The following is a 24,619-nucleotide window of genomic DNA, read 5'->3' as shown; positions in this document are numbered from 1 at the left end:
GTGTGAAAAACTATACTATTTTCAAGCCACTCGTTTTTCATCCACTCGATGAAATATATCCATTATTCACTCCTTTCAAGCAATCCATTATTCACTCATTTCAAGCAAATATTCTTTTTATTTTATGCTCACATAAGTTGGCTACCTAAAGTTTGTGACACAGTAAATTAGCAGATTTCTTACGGTAATGTCAGCTGTTTACTGTACATGTTCTGCTGTGCTATGTGTACCTGCACACAAAATTAGTTCCACATCAGAGTGATAAAAATTAACTGATATTTCCAGACCAACAAACTACAAGTTTCAAGGATAACAGACAGGGATTATTAATAATGACAATGACATGTACATAAGTTAAAAGTAGTTCACTGACAGAAAATCAAAGGGAGGTAAGTATGTTATGACCCAAAAAAGTAGTTCCTTTAGTGAAAAAATATTGTTATTTTTTCACTGCAGTGAAATATCAATATTATTTTAATTAGAAAATCAAGTAATTCACTGCTTAGCATAAAATAAATATATATATTATGATTAAAGAAAATAAACTTGGTAACCTGGTAACTGCAACATTTGTTTACAGAATCACTTAAAATTAAAAAATCAATATATATATATATATATATATATATACTATTATGCTTTTGATGTAATCATTATGCTTTTTTCACCAAATTACATTTCCACTAGACTGTTTATGCATTTTGCTACATTAAAAACAAAAACAAAAATAAAGCAATAAAAAGTAGTTTTTGTCATTTTTGATTATCGTCTCTTTAATTACACTCATATAAAATGTGAGAAAATTCTTGAAAACATGACTGCTGTATATGATATAGTGTAAGAGTACTTTCCTTATTTGCTATTTATAGCCACTGTATGTGACTCATTTCCAAGAAAACAAAGGGACTTTTTAAAAAAGAAACTTTTCCTAACTGATTCATTTTATTGATATTAGCTAGTTAGTTAGTGAACCAGTCAATATATTGAGTTTTTGCCACTTATGCCTCTTGGGGTGATTGATATATATATATATATATATATATATATATATATATATATATATATATATATATATATATAAAGAAGATAAACTGGGTAACTGCAACATTTGCTTGCAGAATCACTTTCAATTAAAATATCAATTATTTTCTACAAATCCACTCAACAATTGTCCAGTAAATGTGTCATTAACTTGTAACAATTTATTTATACAATGTAATATATGTTGACCATAAAGATTATTTGACAAAAGTATAATAGGTTTTATAGCTGGCATGACGAAAGGATAAAGTAAGCCACACAAATTATACAAATTACATAGAGGATATTATCTTTTCATAAAGTAATAATGGATTCATTTCATCATGTGGTACAAAAAACAATATTTTAATGAATGGAGGATGCTCAAGTTAAAAGTGTCATTTATGGTACCGCAAGAAGAAAGATATAGAGTATTTACACAGGAAAGGAAAGTTTTATTTTTATTATACACCATACTAGAATTAAAGCATAAAAGATTAAATTCTTTCTTCAGCACAAAGCCCCATCCCATTTTTTTGTAAAATCACCTCACTTTCACATGCTGATCGTATAAATATGAATGACTTAAGAGAGAGATTGGGATGACTTAATCTGAAGCAGTAAATTACATTTTTGACATTTTGTGAACTATGTCATGATATCTGACCACAAAGCAAGTGAGATTCAACAATGTAGCACAGAGAAATTGTATGCTGGTAACTAATGAGATTGCTAGTCAGTCATCCACTTATGCTGAATCATCACAAATACTATCTTAGGATTTTCAGAACTTGTTTACACTGTACTTTAAATTAAATAAGGACATGACAACATTAGAACATGTCTTGAAAAACCACCTCTTCTGCCCCAGAAATATCTCTCAAGACAGATTGTCTCTCATTACAGGTGATAATATTATATAATCAATCAATCTGTGTATTGAGGACATGGTCTTTCATAGCAGTGGTCTTTCAAGACAGGTTTAACTATATATAACTATATAACTATATATATATATATATATATATATATATATATATATATATATATATATATTCATTCTTCACAGAATAACAGCTAGACATTGCCACAGTTGAACAATATTCACTGTTTCAAAACTTGAGACTATATCTTTGCTTTCTGCTCATATTTTGATCTCTTCCACTAGCCAGGATGTTTGGTGAGGCCCCAGTGGAGACACACGCTCCCATACTTACTCTCTCTGTCTTGACCATTTTATATTCCCAAATCATATCAACGTATGTATGACCTCTTGCTTTCCATGCATCACAGTATCTTGCAGGGACATATGCTTTTCCTTTAAATCGCATTGTCAGTGAGTTTAACCATGTTCACTCTTGGACGCATGTTATGCTCAAACTGTTAATTTGATGGGTTAGTGTGACAATATTTTTAAAGGATTGAACTGCCTTACTGCAACAAAAAATGATTAATATCATTACTTGATCCTCTGCAGCATTGATAGTATTCAAATATTATTTAATATGCACAAGTCATCATTTCTTGTTATGGTCCATGGTTTGTATTGAACATCTTGGTTGTGACCATTTCTTAATTGAATTGGTTTGCAAAGGCTCATCTGTCTGTTTGCAGTTCGTTCCAGTTTGCCTTAGATCTGAGACCAAAAAGTCTAAAATCCAGACACAAAGTCAGATTCCGACCACGGGCAAATTTTGGGTTAAAAAAAAAGTCAGGTCCAAAAAATGAGGTATTTTGATTTGTATTTTGTAGTGCAACTAGATATTCCAGATTATTTGGTTTCATGCATGACCGAGATGCTATAGAGCTCGGCAGTAGGCTACTACCTCCTGCCCTGTTAAGTCTTCGCTAGGGGTTAATATGTTAAAGAAAACTTTAAAAAAGAAAACGCTGTGAGTGTTGTTTGTTTACAGTTTTCTTCTTAGATGCAAATTTGCTAAGAACAAGAGCTCAGGTAAGAATGAATCGTTTGCGTATATGAGAATGAGTTCAACTTTTTCTGTTCAAATTTATGCTTTAACAAAGTTTTTTTTTATATTAAATGTCAAGGTTTATTTGTCGTTCATGCTCGTTACATGACTTATTTCAGCAAAATAACTATTGATGAGCATAGTATAAACTATTCACTGTAATTACGTAAAAATATATTCAGAGAGAGGGAAGAAAGAGAGATACTGGTAGATAGTGGCAGCACAGAGTGATTGATAAAGATATTAATTTGGAAACTGAATATCTTTTATTTAGACATAATCCAAGTACTGCTGAACAAACCTGAATGCTGCTAATATATTTAATTTATATCCTTAAATCTGTCCACATTCCTAATTGCCCACTCAACCTTCTCAGGCTCAAATCCATCATATTTGACCTCTTTGCTGTCGCTGCCATCACATTTGATATTGTCCTCACATCCATTCAAATTATTGTTAATACCACAAACTTAAAGTGATTTTCAGATCAGATCTGGCTTGTCCCAAAGCGATTTGACTGCTTTCACAATCCAGTCCACAACTGTTTGTTTATCTGCACTCTTACGAGACATGTTGTCATTTTCATTGGAAAGGCCTTCTGCTGCTTTACAAATACAATTTTTCCAGCTTTTCGTCATGTCGGACTTGACCGGTTTATTTACACTGACATCTAGTGGCTGTAGCTTGGAGGTGTATCCACCTGGAATAACTGCAGGCACCGTGTTACCCCTTCTCAAAGCCTGTTTTACAGCATCTGTAATATGTGCCCATAATGAATCCATCACTAAAAGAGATCATTCCTTTCCTGTATATTTGAGATATATCTCTTTAATCCACTGCAGCATCACCTCCTCATCAACCCAACCCTTCTCCTGTACAAGTACAATCCATCCTTTTGATGCCTGAATATCTTTTATCTCCCTCACACCACAAAAAATTATCATTCACGGCAACATATCTCCTGCTGTGGAAACTGCAAGTACTAAGGTTAGATGCAGTTTGTCCGGGAATGAGATCAAAGTACATAGGAGCTTCATCCATGTTAGTTATCATCTTGTCTTCGAAATCATCTTCTTGCCTTTATGAATACATGGAATAATTTTATTTTTTTTCTCCAAATCATCTGGGAGATGCTCGGCCATCGTTGTCTGTGAGTGAAGCATGAGGTTGTGTTGCTTTAAAAAGCTGTTGCACAGTTCCTGCTGGCTTGAAACTCAGTTTCTGGACATTCACTTGACACAAATTCCATGGTATATGCACATATAGTGTCCACATTAACAGGGATCTGCAGATCACATTGGATGAGAACCCACTTTGAAAGTTTTCCATCTAACTCATTGCCATGCTGGTCTCCCACTCCTTGCTAAATGTCCCCGTTCATTCATCTGCTGAGAAAAATCTATTTTTGACCAATTTGCAATGGTTGATTTGGGGATTTTGAAATGTCTTGCTGTTACTCGAATTCCATGCAATTTTGAGAAATTTACAACTTCCTCTTTTTTATTTAATGTAAAATGCTTGTAATGCCCTCGCCTGACATCATCATTATCATAGGCATCATCTAGATCTCCTGACTGGGGTCTCCAATTTCGTGTCTTTTTGCAGCTGATTCATTTTCATCACACTCCTCTCTAGCACGCTTTTTTAGTCAACCTACGGGCCTCTTAGGTGAAGCTTTAGGCAGTGCATTTTCTTTCGATGCACAAGGCAAGGCCTCTTCACTACTTGAGTGTCACACTACAAACTTATCCATGATAGTGGAGATCTGTAATGTGGTTTATTTTGTTTTATTTGTACTCCCCTTTATATATGCTGTGTACATGATAACAATGACTGCAAGGAATCACTTTTTGTGTAAATGTGTGAGAAGTTAATGTTTCAGAGTGTTCCATTGTTTCTATTTATTTTCAAAATCCCTGTGAAAACTGGTAGAAGTAATCAAAGTTGGCATCCCCATGTTGGCCAACTTTGTATACATATGTATAGTTTAAAAAAATCTCCATGCTAAAAGGAATCTAAAGTCTACTTCCAGGGTCAGCTTGCTTTGTAATAAATTAACCTTTGTATTTGATATCCTGCCAGTAAGTTCAAATAGTGAGTTTATGGCTGTTACAAGGTGTGTTTATTCAACACCTGGGCTTTCATTTTTATGCCATCTGTAGTCGTAACTGACACAAACGGGTTTTGAGTTCTTCAGTGTAAATAGTATACACAGCATTAATTTGCTTTAATAATACTTTTGTAACCCATGGAATCAAAAAAGATTGTCATTTATACTCACAGTGAATGTATTTCTAATAACGATTTTAGTGTGCGAGATATTGTCATATTGTTACCCTGGATATAATACACTCTTGGCTATTTTGTACCTTACACCATGTCATGCATGAATGGCAGGTGCTTTTGAGCAATGGGGTTCATAATTCTCATTCTCTCTCTCATTCGTATGGGATTTTGCAGGATCCAGTTTTCATTCTCATGACATTCAAACCTTTGAGGACAACCCAACATGATTTGTTTCTCAATATTCACGTCAACGACCAATGTGTTGTGTTGTCTGACAAAAGCAATAACACTATGGATGCATGCGCTACTTATACAGAGTTCGTGGATAAATTTTTCCTTTAATAAAATGCTAATATCAACCAAAAAAGTGAATAAATGATAACAGTACAAGGTTAGTTTCTTTCATTTAATTATAAAATGAACATTTAATTTATCTATTTTATTGTAACATGTGGTGTAACCGGTTGCAGGGTGTGTGTGCAAATTGAACACAATTTATTTCAGTTCCTAAGTCTTGGGACACATGAAATTCACCATAAGTTCTAGGACACGAAAAAAAATTTTATTTTGTCATGTCCCAACATATGTGGTAAATACAGTACTCTTAATGCCAGCTTGGTTAAATAAATGCATTTCAGCCTAGGCTTAACATCAGCTTGGTGTAGTACGTGTATATAGGCTTATTCTTATCACCAGCTTGGTGTAATACACATGAATAAGCTTACTGTTAATCGTAGATAAATGTGTAACTTTAAGACTGATATCTAACTTACAATAAAGTGTATATATAACTTACTTTAAGGTGACCTACTATAACTTACTATGAGGTTTATAACCATCAACCTGGTATAAGACACAAGATACAACTGTATCAAGCGCTTACTCGTATCATCAACCGGTTGTAATACACATGTATGCAGGGTTTTGCATGCAGTGCTTGATTTGAACATACTAGAAACATTTGTATATCAATAAACGTAAGGAGGTTTTATTGTTGTTGTTGTTGTTGGGTTTAATGCCATTGTTCAGCACATGATAGGCTATACATGGAGTCCAGTATTAATGGAGGAGGAAGAACCCGGAAAGAACCACCAACCCACGGGAAGCTACTGGCAAGCTTTATCACATATCCACATTGGCTGAATCCAAGACTCAAACCCACGCAAACAGGTGAGATGGCAGTGATCCGTAATGGAGAGCACTTTAGACCACTTGGCCACTTGGGACCCCAGGGATGTTTTATGTTAATGCATTATATCATTTTCTTTATATAAAAAAGTTGCACTAAGTTAATTTTCTACCTTAAGTTGATTGAAGACTGGAGCAGTCCTTATTCATTTGTGATGAATTATGCTGTTGATTTAAAATTAATGGTAGTTTGAATTTTGTTTCTTTCAGATGTGATTCTGAAGATGTTATATTTTGAGTTGACTGATAGAAGAGACAATTTATTATTTCACCAAATTTTACTTGAACTAAATTTTGTTTACCCACAGGATCTGGTGAAAGATATTAAGAGTGAAACAACTGGGAATTTCTTCAAAACCCTCAAGGCCTTATTAATGCGCCCAGCAGAATATGATGCATACCAGCTCAGGAAGGCAATGAAGGTAATAATAATATTATTTTAATAGCTTCTAGTCAGTGTAGCCGTCTTTGTCTGTTTACACTGTACAACTACTGTGGTGACAAATATTTTAAAAGAAACAGAACATGCCATAATCTGATAGTGTTGTCTCCATCTCTCTCTCTCTCCATGTCTTTGTCTCTCTCTCTCTTCCAATTTGTATTTATGCTATTATTGATTTCCAGCAGCAGGATTTTAATAATTTTAGTTATGTTCAAAGAATGTGTGAAAATTATATTGAAGATTTGTTATCTTCTGTTTTTCAGGGCCTTCGTACAGATAAAGGTGTTCTTATTGGCATTCTGTGTACAAGATCTAATGCCCAAATAAAAGAAATCATCAAAGTGTACAAAGAAAGTAAGTTATGCCCTCGCCATAATCTGTTGATTAGTGATGCCAGTATGTGTTTGATTAGATACCATAAATATAATTAACAAAGATGATAACATATCTATCACATAATTTTCCTGATTGAAGATGCCAGTCGATGTCTGTTTAGATTAATATAACTTGCAATGATAATAACAAATTTATCACACAACTTTGCTGATTGGTGATGCCAGAAAGTGTCTGTTTAGATTAATATATTTAACAATTATGGTATAAAAAAAATGTATCTGGTGATCTTCCTGATTAGTGATGCCAGAAGGTATCTCTTTAGATTAATATATTTAAAACTGATTACAAATCTATTGATAATTTTCCTTATTGGTGATGCGAAATGGTGTCTGTTTAGCTTACAAAGATTAGCAATGATGACAAAAAAATCTGTAACATTATTTTGCTGAATGTTGATGCCAGTAGGTGCCTGTTTAGATTAATATAATAAACAATTATGATAACTAATCTATCAGGTAATCTTCCAGGAATGTGATGCCAGAAGGTATCTGTTTAGAATGTTGTGACTAAAAATGAAGATGATTATTCTGTTACATAGTTATCTTTATTGGTGATGCCAGAAGGCGTCTATTTAGATTAATACAATTAACAATAATGATGACACATCTGTCACATTATTTTCCTCATTGGTAATAACATCAAGTGTCTGATCAGATTGATATAATTAACAATGATTGTATGAAATCTATCAGATTATCATCCTGATTAGTGATGCCAGTAGGTTTCTGCTTTAATTAATATAATTAGCAATGATGGTAACAAATGTACAAGGTAATCTTCCTGATTGGTGATGACAGTAGGTGTCTGTTAAGATTAATATAATTAATAAAGATGATGACAGTAGGTGTCTGTTAGGATTAATATAATTAATACAGATGATGACAGTAGGTGTCTGTCAAGATTAATATAATTAATACAGATGATGACAGTAGGTGTCTGTTAAGATTAATATAATTAATAAAGATGATGACAGTAGGTGTCTTAAGATTAATATAATTAATACAGATGATGACAGTAGGTGTCTGTTAAGATTAATACAATTAATACAGAAGATGACAGTAGGTGTCTGTTAAAATTAATATAATTAATACAGAAGATGACAGTAGGTGTCTGTTAAGATTAATATAATTAATACAGAAGATGACAGTAGGTGTCTGTTAAGATTAATATAATTAATACAGAAGATGACAGTAGGTGTCTGTTAAGATTAATATAATTAATACAGATGATGACAGTAGGTGTCTGTTAAGATTAATATAATTAATACAGAAGATGACAGTAGGTGTCTGTTAAGATTAACATAATTAATACAGAAGATGACAGTAGGTGTCTGTTAAGATTAATATAATTAATACAGAAGATGACAGTAGGTGTCTGTTAAGATTAATATAATTAATACAGATGATGACAGTAGGTGTCTGTCAAGAATTATATAATTAATAAAGATGATGACAGTAGGTGTCTGTTAAGATTAACATAATTAATACAGAAGATGACAGTAGGTGTCTGTTAAGGTTAATATAATTTAAAAAAATGATAATAGCTCTATCAAATACTTTTGCTGATTGGTGATGCCCAAAGGTGTCATTTAAATTAATATAATAAACAGTTATGGTAAAAAATCTATCAGGTAATCTTCCAAGATCGTGATGCCAGAAGGTATCTGTATTGAAAGTGATGATGACAAATCTAACGCATAATGTTCCTTATTGGTGATACCAATAGGTGTCTATTTAGATTAATTTAGTAACAATTATGATCACAAATTCCTGTTTACATGAAAATGATGACATTAGTTTCTTCTTTATACTTTTCTAATTAAATGTGCATTAATTTATTTCTGATGGTATCAGTTTGTGTGGTGTTGCAGATAATGAAATTCCTCTCATTATTTAAATTTGTGGAATGGGAAGGGGTCCTTCTTTTTTCCAAAATAGAATAATTTTCATTGGATAGTTAAAGCAATAGTTTGTAGTAACCTAAGCATCCATGAAAATTGGTGCTCCAGAAAATGTACCATAATGCTTGTATAGATGTCATATCTGTCTGTAAACTGCATACATTGTACATACACACATTTGTTATGCCACCACTGCACCAGTGTACGTAATAAAAATATTGCACTTCAGACCCTGATTACTTGGCAGAAATAGGATTTAATAAAATGTTGTGTTATATTCCTTATTTAGGTTTCCCTTTCAGAATTTAAATTTCTTTGTTGAGTCAGCTGTATTGCATTATTATTGCTAAGGGTTAATAGGGAACTCGCATTTACCTTAAGTTTACCAAATCTCAAACCGGAAATGAGTGTTTAGTTTTTCTTTTTTTTACATATTGATTAGACATTTAAAACAACTTTGTTTAACTAGATACCCCAACATTTTTTGGAATGAAACATTTCTTTTGAAGAAGAGGGATAATCATTCAGTTTAATGAATATCAAATGCATGTACATGGATTTTTCAAAATTACTACACAGTACATTTTAATACTGTGATAAAATTTATTTTAAAAAATACAGTTTCAGCATTGAAAGAAAAAGGAGAAACCTAACCAACATTCCTGATCAGTTACTTTATTTGACAGAATTTAACAGAGATCTTGAGAAAGATATAGAGTCATGCACATCTGGGGATTTCAGATGTTTTCTCATCGCTCTTGTCCTTGCAAATCGTAGTGACTGCAAAGAGGTGGATCATAACTTGGCTATACAGGATGCTAAGGTGACTATCACATTTTGTTTGGGTTATTAAAAATTTAAGTTAGGACATCATTGTTTATTTTGCACAACTGCTCTTGTAATTATAAATACACCATTTTGCATCTCTTTATAAAATAATGTTAGCAAACGATGTTGAAACCACACTAGTCTATGTTTAAAAGGTCTAATTTAAATTTGTAATGGTTGACTTCAGAATGGAAGGAAAGATATATAGGTGTTTTTCTTCCCTATATTTTAAATATTTATTTATCATTTTGCTGTTATATTGGTGGCTTCAATTTTATAATAAATGTTCAAATTGGGATTTTAAAAATGTGAGGTTTGTGGAAAAGATGACAGTCTTTGTTTCATCTTTGAATGGTGAGATATAAATAGCTTTTTTCTTGCAGCATGGACTTGGCATAAAATGTTATTTGTGATAAAATGTTATTTGTGTTTATGTACTATGTTAAAAGTTTTTAAACTTTTTCTGTATCACCAAAGCTTTTGCAAACAAGAATCATTTAATGAAATTACACTATACAGGCGAATAAGAATTTCCAGGAACCCCAAGATATGACCATTTCTTCTTTAAAACAGCAAAGTCTTAAAATCATCTCTTCTGTTCCTGAACAAGACGTTCAAATATTTATCACTGTGGTGACCATATTGAGAACAAGAATTTCAAGATGGCTACCATGTCCCATATCATCTAGGGACATCTTAAGAAATCCTTTTGTGAAAACACCATGTTCATATGACCAACCATGTAGAAGGAATAGTGATAAGATTTCTAAGATGGATGCCATGTTTGTTATATTGGTGGTCAAATTGGCACCATCAACATTTAGGACCAACAAAACGTCATATTAAAGAAATCTTGTAGTGAAAGGTCAGTGTCAGTATAACATTAATTTATGTTTGGGAGGAGTAGCAGTAACAAGATTTTTGAAGATGGCAATCATATCGAATGTCAAGTTGGCACCATCAAGGAGAAGTAGTGATAACTAGATTTTCAAGATGGCCACCATTGTAGCAATATTGGAAGTCAGATTGGAGCCATCTAATGATTTGAAGTGATGTAACTACCCATTCAGGAGGCGTATAGCGATAACAAAATTCTTAAGATGGCTGCTTTGGGAGCCATATTGTGTTTTACTTTGGCACTTTTTTCATTTAGTACTGACTAGACATCACAAGTCTTTTAGTGAAAACCGATCTATCCAGGAGGAGTAGTGATAATAAGAGTCATATAGTGGCCATATTGGATGTCCAGGTGGCACCAAATTTATTCAAGACCATTTAGACCTTGGGATGAAGGTGTTTGTAAAGTTTCACAGCGATCTTCCAATTAGTTTAGGAAAAAGTAGTGATAAAACATATTTGCTAATGGAGACGGAATGTTGTAATATGACGGACAGCAGGCAATTCCACAAGCTCCTCTAGTCTATGACCTGTAGAGCTTGAATCAGTGTCTAATGGTTACATGTTCTGTCTTGCCAGGAAGTTATATAATCATAAAGCTTTTTAACAATTACTACTTCAATTCCATGCAGAGCCAAGTTTAATGTGATCAAGGATTTAATTCCAGAGTAACCTGACTACATACTTGCTGCAGATCACAGGCAAGACACAAAATTCCATGGAATGTTTGCTTAATCTGATCAGGTCTTTGATCTGGAATGTCCATAGTAACCTGTATTCCTGCCTGTTTTGAAATATTTCTTCTTTCTCCATCAGAGGCTCTCTACAGATACTATAAACTTCTGGGAAATTTTATGGTGCAAGGTGAAGTTGTTTGCATTTGCAACATACAGTGGGGAGAATGTTGGCATACCTTTATGTTACTTTCATGTACTGGCTGAACTTTAAATATTGAAATTGTGCCATTTGTACATGATATAAGCATTCAAAAAGTACATTGTCTTTAGCAGTTATTAAAATAGGGAAAATGAATTTCACCAGACTAGACAATAACAGCTTCTAAAAATGCAATGAATAAATTACAAGATTTATAAAATGTAAAATTCGTTATCAACTCTTTCTTTGTTACAATTTAGCTCTGAAGTCCAGGAAGCAAAAATGACCAAGCAGAGCTATCTGTTTTTGGAAAGGTGCACATCTCAAGCAGGGCCAAGTCATATATCCTATAACCCATATTACATACATCAAACATACACCAAAATAAGAGGAATTAAAAGTTCTTTTTAAAATACCTAAAATATACAAAGTCATTTTTAAATAGCCAATATAACCAGTGAGGAAAACCATGGAAATTCTTTTCTTTTAAAAAAATCTAACCCAATGCTGAATATGAAACTGTAAAGTGCTACCCATGTGCAGTGGCCCTTAATTTAAAGCAGTTTGCACCCTCTGCCAGGTAGAATTAGATATAGCATTACCACTTTCTATTCTTGATTCTATTGTGTAAATGTGTCAAATAACTATTTACTAATGTCCAAATAGCACCATTTTCATTTAGGATCAACTAGATATCACAAGAAGTCCCATGTTGATATGCCAGCCATGCTCGAAGAGCATTAGCAATAGCAAGATTTTCAAGATAGCCAATTTGGTGGCAATATTGAAAGTCCATGTGGCATCAGTTTCAATCAGGACCAATAAGACCTTGGGATGAATATGTGTGTAACTTTTTGTGGCAATCCTTTTAATTTAGTTAAAAAGAATAGTGACAACACATTTTGCTAATGGAGGATGGAATGTTGTCAGATGACGGACAGAAGACTATATCACAAGTTGTTCTGACAAATGGTGTCCACAGAGGGGTGGACACCATTTGTCAGATAAAACCATATTTAGCACAACTGCTTGGAATGATTCTTAATTCTGTACACAATTATTTAATTAATGTTGAGCAAATATTCACTTATGTATGGAACTTTTTGTTTCTGCAACTGACAAAATATAGTGCACAGGATTAGAATAAGTAACAATTTTGTGGCAACTTATTCCATGTGGTAGCTGGTTTTGACCCTCTATTTGGAACAATCATAGTCTCTTTAGTGAGATCTGATTCATACGGGAAAGTTCAGTGTTATTTTTGAGTTTGCAGTTTAACTTGGATTTTCTTGTATTATACATTTGATAATACTGAGATTGATACTGATAATAATAGATCACAATAAAATAAAACTGTGGTCACTATTAATGGCTATATAATAAAACATGTACAGTGGTCACTATTGATGACTTTATAATAAAATCTGTAGTGGTCACTCACTATTGATGACTGTATAATGCAACTTGTTCAGTGGTCACTCAGTATTGATTATATAATAAAACCTGTACAGTGGTCACTATTGATGGCTATATAATTAAACCTGGACATTGGTCATTCACTTTTGATGTCTATTCAATAGAAGCTGTACAGTACTCACTCACTATTGATGATTATGCAATAAAACTTGTACAGTTTGGTCACTCACTACTGATGACCTATAATCTAACCTGCAAAGTTTGGTCACTCACTATTGACAGCTATATAATCAAACCTATACAATGGTCTCTCATAATAGATCACTGTAATAAAAACTGTCCAGTGGTCTCTCACAATAGATCACTGTGTAATAAAAACTGTATAGTGGTCTCTTCCTACAGATCATAATGTAATAAAATCTGTATTGAGGTCTCTCACTATAAAGCATCTCAGTGGAGTGTGTTTCATCTTATAACACATGTTTGGTTCCAATTGCTGTTTTATGATGAATGTACTTACCTGTCCATGTATGACGTTAGCTTACCTTGCCTTATGATAAATGTAATTACCTGTCCAAGTATGACATTAACTTACCTTGCTTTATGATGAACATACTTACCTTCCACGGATGACATTTAGTTGCCATGCTTTATAATAAACATACTTACCTGTACATGTATGACATTAAGTTATTTTGCTTTATGATGAATATCCTTACCTGTCCATGAATCACATTAACTTACCTTGCTTTATGATGAATGTACTTACCTGTCCCTGTATAACATTAATGTACCATGCTTATGATGAAAATACTTACATGTCCATATATAATATTAACTTTCCTTGCTTTATGATGGACATACCTGTCCATATATGACATTAACTTGCCTTGCTTTATGATGAATGTACTTACATGTTCATGTACAGCATTAAATTACCACAGCATCAAACATCTTTTGCTCTTAACATTGTCCACTTGAATGTATAACTATTGTTATGGTGAGGGAACACTGCATACAGTAGAACAACCAGGGACTTGTTCTTTATATCAATATAGGTCTTGAAAATTCAATCTCCCATCTTGAAATGGGAGTGAAAACTGACGGTAGGGTCAGGTACATTTTCCAGTCTTGATCAAGTGAGTGCTGATTCACAGCTAACCAGTGTTTCTCTTTAATAACAACCTTTCATGAAAAAGATGTTCTTTATTCATTGAAAGCCCATACCGTATTTACTGTATTTGTTGGGACACCATAAATTGATTTTAAAAGTTATGTTTTTGTGCACGGTATGTTTTGGGACACATCATTTTATTATAGTCATAAGTTATGGAACACCTTTTAAATAATTTGAAAATAACATGTCTAAAAATGTTCTCCAACTGAAATTTTATTTAAGTCAGATTTTTTCAAATGTACACCGTCTTGCTAATTCTCACACTTTTGACCCCCATCTTATCGTCAGTCCATCCAGGAATGCGATCAAAGTACACTAGAATTTCATCCATGTTAACTTAATGATCACATTGTTGGCAAAATCATCTGCTTATCTTCTGGTCTTCATGAATTTGTCACAAGATTTTATTTTCTCCAAGCGTTCTGGGCGATGCTAGGTCATCGATGTCCATGCACGAAGCACTATATTGTGTTACTTTAAAAATTGTTCCATTGTTTCAATTATTTTTTAAATTCTGGTGAATACCAGTGAAAAGGAACCAAAGTTTGATTTCATATCTCTGCCGTCTTTGTATAATCAAAACAAAATAAATATTGGCTCACTTAAAAGAATCAATAGTCGGCTTCTGATGTTGGCTTGCTTAGCAGCAGAGGGGGCGAATCGGACATTTTGTCCAATCGTTATTTTGCTTAATTATTACTTTCTGCACTCAACGATCTAGTGTCGTCAGCGCCTGGTAAAAAAAAAACGACGACGTCGTTGGGGGATCGTCCAAACGTCATTTGGTTTAATTAACACCTTCTGCGCGTCGATCCCCAGCGTCGTCAGCGTCCGGTAAGCACATCGACGACCGCGTCGATGTCATTGCCCCCTCTGCTGCTTACAATAAAAATTATTTACAACTAACCGAATATTTGGTCAAGTCCGATACGATATCGTGTCCGAGGATCATGTAAATTTATCGTTACGAATCCATGTGGGGTCGACTGAGCATGACTAAAAAAGTTTCGAAAAACATTAAAGTCCATGTCACCGCCGCACCATGTCTGCCAAATATTTCGTAGCGTGTGTGTATCAACGCCGTTGAATACAGCAAGAATATTGCAGTTATCTCTGATTACTTTTGGAATCTGAGTGTATCGTTGAGTGACATATATCACGTCAGTGTTTTTATGCCTGCCTCTGGAAAATATCCTAGCTGGGTTCTTTTGATTGTCTAACATAACATCATCGTACACGACTAGATTGTTAACGTCGCCATCAATATCATCAATACCCGGTGCATCATTGATATCCGTAATAAACTCAATAACATTTTTTTTAGCGATCGCTGATGCATTCTCGTTGAAATCTTTCAACACCTCGTAGCATCGTTGATCATCTACGCTAGGAGCAACCAAATACAACTTATCCCACTTCATCCATCTCATTATTAAATTGAGTAACAATTGCGTCTTGCCGGATCCAGATGGTCCGATGATAATCATCCGGATCGAGTTTGGTAACGCTGCAACATGCTTAACTGGTTCTCTTGTTTTAGTCGCCGAAAAATCAATTATATTCATATCTCTATACATAAATTATGGATCTATATTGTGTGAAGTGTAGAGTACGTACTGGCACAAATGATATGACAACCGTTACGACAAGAAATAACAGATCGGCGCTTACTGGTAAGTGTGTACAATGCGGTACAAAGAAATTTAGATTTATTTCTATTAGACCCGGAGATGTTTTAAAAAAAAGCGAGGAGGTGATATTGCAGCCAAGTTATCAAAACTCCCCGGAACCCCGTGGGCAAAGTATCCAGGAGAAAAGCACCTTCCAGGATATAGCTACTGTGGCCCCGGAACACGATTAGATATCAGACTCGATGATCAAAATCAGCCCAAACCCGGTGAGTACCCAATAAACGCTATCGATAAGGCGTGTCATGCTCATGATGTTGCTTACAAAAGTAGCGATCTTCAACAGCGTCATATCGCGGACGTAAAATTAATTCACGCGCTAAATGCTATTCCTGATAAATCCGTCAAAGAAAAATTGGCCTCATGGTTGGTAAAATCGGCTATGAAAGGTAAATTAATGATTGGCGCTGGTAATTAATAACAATCATCCAAGAAAAACGATGGATTCCATCTATTATTCTCCGAGAGGATACTGGAAGGGGAAGGCCGCAATTGGTAAGCTTGCAAGCGCTGCAAAGGTAACAAAGACCACTGCGGCTAATTGGTTATCCAAACAGGCTATATGGCAAATCTATCTACCACCGCCTAAACAAATCAACTTCTCGCGCTTTGATGTCAGCGTACCTAATGAAGTTCATCAGGCTGATATACTATTTCTGCCGCATGACAACGGTTACAAATACGCGCTAACCGTAGTTGATGTTGCGAGTCGATACAAACAAGCGGAGCCGTTAAAAACAAAGTCGGCAACTGAAGTAGCCGCTGCGTTTGAAAGAATTTATCGAAGAGGCCCTCTGCGCTGGCCAAATCTATTACAAGTTGATCCCGGTAGTGAATTTCGCGGCGCTGTTTTATCAACGCTGAAACATCATAGCGTCGCGATACGACGAGGTCATACTGCGCTACATCGTGATCAGGCAATTGTTGAACGATTCAATCGGACTCTCGCTGAACGGTTATTTGGATATCAATACGCGAAGGAATTCATCCAAGAAAAACGATCTCGTGAATGGGTTAAAAGGTTGCCAGGTGTAATTGCAGCGTTAAATAACGAGATTACCCGAGCAATCAACATGAAGCCCAGCGACGCGATTAAATACGAGTATATACCCGGAAGATCAAAAATAGATAGCGTTTCCAAGCCGATTCTTGGCGATGTCACCGTTAGATATCTATATGAACCAGGAGAGCTTGAAGGCGGTAAAAAAAGAGCTACTGATCCTATTTGGAGTGTTACCACACATAACATATCAACGATAACACGATCAACTGGTAGACCACCGATCTACAGACTGGATTCAACTGCTCCTCAGCGCGGATTTACACGCGAGCAACTACAAGTGATACCTAACGATACTCAATTACCCCCACGTGGTCTTAACTAGCGCCGTTGCGTCTATTGCACTCAAGACAGGTCAACCTCACATTGTTTTTGACATGACCGAGACTGTTATCGATCCTATCCACGGTAAATTGGCGAGTGTCTTTATCCGAATAACGCCAACTCATTATACAATTGCAACTCGCGCAGTGATTATTCTGTTGTTGTCGTAGCGAGATTATTAATTCGGCATCAATATCAAAACGCCGCTGTTTTTTTTTATCCTGTTGGCGGTAACCCGAGAGTTTTCTATCAATGACGCTTGCATCGATGGTGACTTTGTCGCCGGCTTCGTCAGTGACTCCGTCACCGGCTCCGTCAACAACAATTCTTCGAAGCTGATTTATCCTTCGTACTCGGGACACTGCAAGATAGACTAGATTCGACCATTCGATGCGATTATCAACCATCCAAACAATTGTGTCCGTGATGGTTAGTCCCTGCGAGGAATGTATTGTTGTTGCGTATCCTAGCGTCCACGGGGATTTATCAGCACGTAGCGCGTCCTCGACGACGCTGATATCAACGAGCACAATATCATTCAGCACAAGAATTTGTTTTTTTGTCCCTGACGCTGTCGGGGCTGGAATTTCAACTTCAATGTTCTGCCGCCGTGTGTCCGCGGGTCTATAACATAACGGCACTGGACGCGTTGGAAACTTTTCCTTATGCAACGCAAACAACCTCCGCTGAAGTGTGTCTCTGACTATCTTTCTGCTCGCTACAATCAAATCGTTTGGTCTCCATGTTTCCCAGAATTCATTCAACGGCGTTTCCGGAATCACCTCGCGGATTATTTCACATTGAATTCTATCCGGCTGTAATCTGATTAGTTTTTTAACCTCGCGCAGTTGTTCATCAAGTGCTCGGTAATCAGTATCGGTTTCTTCATAATAGTCCACAAAACCCTTTAACCAATCATGTGGACCCTCGCCGACAAATGGTGGTGGTTGGCCATGGTCCCCACACATGATTACCGCTGTATTCGCACGCAGCAACCACTCAAGAAACATTTGTAAAGTATTTAACGAAACAGTACATATCTCATCCCAGATGATAATGTCGGGAATAAATTTTTCACCCATTCGATCAGGAGTCCACTCGCCGCCGCTGTATCGAAAAAAGCTGTGATAAGTAACGGCGTCAACATTTCGTTGTTTTATTTCTCGCGCTAGTCTATGGGTCGGTGTAAGCACGATTATACTTGCCCGCGTTCGAAATAATTCAATTGCCTGAGTCGTCTTTCCTGACCCGCCACAGCCGCTTAAATAAACCGTCTTGTGTCTACAAATTGGATCAGAACACGGTGGTGCATTAGACCATTCTGATAATTTATCACCGCGTAGGTAATTGTTCTCAACGATGACATTTGCTGACGGGGAATAATCGCGTCGTATTTCTTCTTTAATTCTCCATGTACCCCAACTCTCGTCCGGACTAGTAAACTCGGTTACGTTTTTCTTATACTTTACGTCAATATAAAATGAATCAACGGCTACTCTAACCGCGGTATCGGGGAATCTATTTATCATCGAGAATAAATTGATAGCGGCGTAACCCAGCATAGACGCCCTCAAATGTGGATATGCTGGGCTGTCTCCATCGCTGTAGGAAACAACTGTACCCAACTTTGTTCCATTGGACAAGAAAGCTGTTTTGCAGTTCACGTATCTATTTTTTGCCACTGCGTCCTTGATTACGAAATCATATTCTGCGTCATCTATAATCAGCCGTGAGCAATATCGTTTGTAGTCGCAGTTTTTTCCACCTTGTGTAAACTTACCAATTATTCTTCTACCGAGATCTTTTGCCTCGCGGTTTCGTTGGTTAAATATCCTCCTGGACCATTCGATGATATATTCCTCGTCGGCATCAATGTGCTTTCTGGACTCGTCAATTATGCTATCTAGACGCTCCGGTTCTGGTAACCAGACTTCAGTCTGCGCTCGGTATGATATAATCGCGTCACTGACAATCAACGAAACTAGCATGCTACAATCAATCATATACCGTAGCAGCGCTATTGGCAGCCACTTCTTTTCATTCATGTGTCTACCGATCCAAATATAGCAACAGCGATGAAGTCCTGCCGCGAACTCAAATGATACTATGCGAGCGAATCCGGTTAAATCAAAATCAGGCAGTGGTCCATTAATAGCAACACGAGTCATTTCATGTCTGGGGTGTCCAAATCGTTTGAAATACTCAGCGGCGGATCCATACCCGAGAAAACTCGCTGGATAACAGGCAACCATATCAACCGAGATCATAGCGTCGCGGTTGTATTCAGTGTTCCATAGTCCACCGTGATAGTATTCCAAACAACTGGATTGTACATCCGGTAAAAATTCCTTGCGCGTTGGTCTCCACGCATTTTTCCTTGCTGCAACATGAGCCGCAACCGATGGAATCGTAAAACAATTTGTTAGCAGTTGTTCATCATGCTCCTCAAATTCCATGGCGGTTTTTTTCATCCTGTTGTGAAATGCTTCAGTGCGATATAATTCGCCGTTTGGTCTTACAAACTGATCAAAGGTATCCGCATCGTTTTCAGCGCTGCGAAGTAACCACACTGATACAGGGTCGTTTTTACACAAGTAGGCAATAGCATCAAATAGTTTCCTCTCCGCGAGAAAACCATCCCGGGAGAATTGTTCTCCCAGGAATTCTTCGGGTATATACTTTACTGTTCTATCCCGTGGAAATATTGTGATCGCGGGCGTCCATGCGTGTTCGTTATGATCAATAATTTTGATTGGGGCTCCCTTCGATTTATACTTCGATTCGTATAATACTTCACCGGTTATCGTTGTAACGGTTATTGGAAATCTCAGCGATGTTTCTAATCTCGCTATGTCGCTGATGGTCGCTCCACGCTCTTTTACGGTTAGTTCCCACTGGTTGATTTTGCTACGTCGTAAATCAGTCAATTTGTTTCCTCGACACGCATTTGTAAAATGCTCTATTATTCGTTCTGCTACACAATTTATCCCAGTTGACTGTTTCATCGGTTTCAGTTTTCCGATATCAGGTTTCTTATTTAACGGGTATATTCCATAAACAACTGCTGTTTCAGGATACGCTCGTTCATAGTATGGTCTATCAATTCCGGTTAACAACCCCAGCTTGGAGTCGCGACTGACAATGACTGTTTTCTTGTCGCTGAGAACCGGTTCAAATTTATCACGTATGATCCAATCGCCTGATTTCACCCGGACAATGAATTTTACTCTGAAGAAATACTTTTTACCGTCAAGTTGTGATATTATCATTGCTGCGCGGTTGTCGTTCATGGTAGCATCAACAACGCCATCAATTCGAAATGTTGACCAACTATGAGATGCACCATCACGCTTGAATTCACCGATACAATCGCGTATTTTATTCAACAGGGTTCTATCGTTTATTAACGCTTTTGGTGTGTCCTTGAGGACTCTGTCGAGATTGAACTTAATATTTTTCCAGGGCTTAATTACTGCTAATCTCTCGAACTCATCCATATAATTAAAACAAGTATTTAAATGAAAGAATATAGTATAATGAATCACTGCAAATGGTTGATGATTGGGTCGACAACCCCGTGCAATAAATCATGTAGAGGCGAATTCTGCGGGTATCATTTACAAAGCGTTCGTAATGGTTCTCTTGGCCCTCTCCCGTGCTTGGTTTGCCACGTCGGTGTAAGAGGAAAATCGCAGTTGTGTATTAATTGTGGCGGAAAGCGATACAGGGAACTAAAACGCTATTATGACAAGCGAATTAAAAACGCCGTCATTGACCCCACCGCAGACTTCGTCATCAAAACCCCCCAAGACTATGTTGAAAGGTTTATAATTAAACCAAATAATAAATTAGACAAATAGTATTATTATACAAATGGACCAAGAATTTCAGCCGCATCCTGTGCTCGTCAGTTACGAGGCATCTCGCGACGGCATTGTTAGAAACCGCAAACTGAAGAAGCCGGTTGGTACCGTAAATAATCAGGGGTATTTGCAATTTGGTGCCGGAAAGAAGAAATATCTCTGTCACAGAATTATCTATGAATGCTTCCACGGATTGATCAAGGATGGTCTCGTTATTGATCACATTAATTCTAATTATCGAGATAACAGACTATGTAATCTGCAAGCTATCTCTCAGAGCGAAAATACCAAAAAAGGCCAAACCGGTAAATACCCAAAGAAAGCAAAAACCGTAAAGTCATTTGATACAACAACTCACGAGGAAAAAATATTTCAGTCGATGAATGAAGCCAGTAGATATTTTGACATTTGTATCGCCTCGATACGATTTGTTGCAGAACGAGTATATCAAACAGCGATCTCAAAAAAGACCGGGCATAGAATTCGATTTTCATATATAACAGAAATTAGCGAGTGACGAAGTCACCGTGACAAGGCCACCATGACAGTGTGAAACGTTATTGTCTGTTCCGGAAGAAAACAAAGTATGAACACCTCGGAATTGATACACGGGGTTTTCATTTTTTTTTATTTAAAAACAAGATGTTTTATAAGAATAATGAATATCGAAGAAATCAATAATATATTAACTGAGATTTCAAAATTAAAAAATCAAGGAATTGAATTATCTGATGGTCTCGACAGTGAAAAAATATTATCCGATTATGAAATTATTAACGAACAATCGAAACGGGGGCGTTTTACCCTGGCCCGCGAGTACTTTTTTATAAAACGATTACAACATACGATTAATGAAAACTTGTACCACAATGACGCAAATGCATTCATTGGACTATTTACTGCCGTTGAAATAATACGAAAAAAACTTGGACGTGTTTATGAACGACGCCGGGAGATTTCTAGTAAGATCAAAAACATTAGAAGGATTATAGACGAAAACTCCGGCGAGAAATTAGAAATTGCTTCGCAATTGCAATAATGGTAGGCGAATCACTTACTACTCGGCTAGCCAGAGAGCGGCTAGCAGCGCTTAAAAAGTTCATACCGTTACGAGACAGGGTCCGAGAACAACTTCAAACGCGGCAGCAACTACAAACCGATTTTACTGTTGGAAGCGAACAACTCTTTGCCCCGGTAACTAAAGCGACCAAAGATGTTACGGCGGCAACTGTACCCGTTCTTGGTGCGCTTGAAAAGATAGCGGCTCAGACCGAACAAACTAAAAGGTCTCTGGAAACACTTCCTGCAAAAATAGCGGCTGCTACAACACGGAGGTCACCACCACTCGCTATAACCGAACCACAAGAACCCTATGTTACAATGGCCGACGAGGAAGAACTAGGCGCCACCGCAAGAGAACCAGAAGAAGAAATACCAGAAGAAATACCAGAAGAAGAAATACCGGAGGAAAAAGAGGGGAATATACCCCGTGTTGTACTCAAGAAGAGCACAATAGATCAAATTAGAGGCTTCAGCAACAGGGAAGAATTAATTAATTTTGCTGCCAACAATTTTGCTAAGAGCATACGAGATAAGAAGCATATCAATAGCGGTTACGAGAAAAATATAAAGTCGTTAAAGGACTGGGCAAGAATAGTGTATTTAACGAGTAAACATAAAGAAGCATTACCACATCGTGGTGATCCCGATTACGATGAATTCCACAAGGAAGTTAAGAGTATAACACCAAAAAAAGGAAAAGGATACTCTGTTGGTAAAGAATCCTACGGCGTTACCTGTCCTGGCAGTGTTCTCAGTGATATATCACGGCTAGAGGTACTAATTGGAGGAAAACGAGCCGGAAATAACTCTCCGGAAATAATCAATGAGGCCGCTGATATTTGCAAGCGGTTATTTGCAGGCGGTATTATGGACATTAATGCATATCGAACGCTCATAGACGAACTCGTGGATGATTAATTGGAAAACTGGTGTTTTTAATAAGGATGATCATACACTACAACCATGATAAACCAGTACTCGTCTACGTGGTAAACTCGCGATTGCCTGTTTACCGCGCGTACTATGGAGATGGTCTCGGTAGCACCATTGCGGGGTTATTTACAAGAATGGCTCCAAAAGTAGCGCCGTTAGCCAAACAATTAGGAATGAAGGCTATTGATGTTATTCGTGATAAGGGTATTAGTGCCATTGGAGATGTTGCCGGAAAGACGCTTTCAGCCGCGCGGGACAAACTAATGTCATTGGTGAAATCTAAGAGATTCTCAAAAAGAAAACAGAAACCACCGGTAATGCCATCAACGACAGTGATGCCTGCAAATGTCAGTAAAGTAATAAATAACGCCGTGGAAGAAAAATTAGAGTCGTTGGCGGCGACTCAGTCGTTGGCGACTTCGCCATCCGCCGATGCGGCAACCAATGCGCTCATGAACGCGATAGCGGGGAGTGGTTTAAATTCAAAGAATTTACGACGAAAAAATCGCAATTGAAAACACCAACATGATAAATAATAAAATGTTTGCGCGAACCGCTGATCCCGCGTTTGATATGGACGCCCCAGTGCGCAGGGATGATTCTGTCCGTGATTATCAATATTATTCTTATTATGCAGCGCAACCTGACCTACGATCGCGAATTGAACTTCAAGTCCAAGATACCAGTAAATACTTTCTGCCGTGTGAAGCGTTTATCGAAATCGAGGGAGAACTCGTGACAAATGCCGCCGATAATGCACCATACGCAGATGACCATCGTGTTCGAGTTGGCTTCGTCAACAACGGTATCATGGCGTTATTTGAGAGCGCCAGATATCTTATTGACGGGCGAGAAATTGAATCAATAGAACGCGAGGTTGATGTTGCAACGACGATAATTGGGTTGGCGAGATACTCGGATGATTATACAAGATCGGCGGGCCCATCTATAATGTTCGCAAAGGACACCACTAATAACGCTGACCATCTTCAGTACATCAACGTGCTGGTGGAAGAAGATACCGCAACTAACCCACAGGCTGAAGCAGCCAATCCAGACCGCAGAGCAAGACCAGGCGCTAATTTCACTGTTATAAAAAGCACCAACAATGATTACAATCTAGGATTCGCAGCACGAGTAGGAATGTTGCAAGGACCACGCCGACAGTTTTCATGCGCGATTCCACTCCATCACATATTTGGATTCTGCAGAAATGTCAGAAAAGTTGTCTATGGGGCTAAGCATACAATCGCGCTGACGCGAAGGGGCGATGATAACAATGCAATATGGCGT

General features: G+C 36.8%; 1 protein-coding gene across 1 annotated transcript in view; it reads left to right on the top strand.

Annotated features, from left to right (window-relative positions):
- The window catches only part of LOC149792072 (annexin A6-like), a 126,126-nt gene that overhangs the window by 28,884 nt on the left and 72,623 nt on the right, over positions 1–24,619 (top strand). Inside the window, exons 8-10 of the mRNA XM_089970563.1 lie at positions 6,773–6,886; positions 7,170–7,260; positions 9,889–10,025. Of these exons, the coding sequence (XP_089826689.1) occupies positions 6,773–6,886; positions 7,170–7,260; positions 9,889–10,025 (342 nt within the window). The remainder of the gene's footprint in view (positions 1–6,772; positions 6,887–7,169; positions 7,261–9,888; positions 10,026–24,619) is intronic.

The sequence above is a fragment of the Sinohyriopsis cumingii genome, chromosome 9 (genome assembly GCF_028554795.1).
Source record: "Sinohyriopsis cumingii isolate HCF-2022 chromosome 9, ASM2855479v2, whole genome shotgun sequence".
In the NCBI taxonomy this organism is placed as follows: Eukaryota; Metazoa; Mollusca; class Bivalvia; order Unionida; family Unionidae; genus Sinohyriopsis; species Sinohyriopsis cumingii.
The sequence above is the reverse complement of the archived record's forward strand: the minus strand, read 5'-3'. Positions and strand labels throughout refer to the sequence as shown.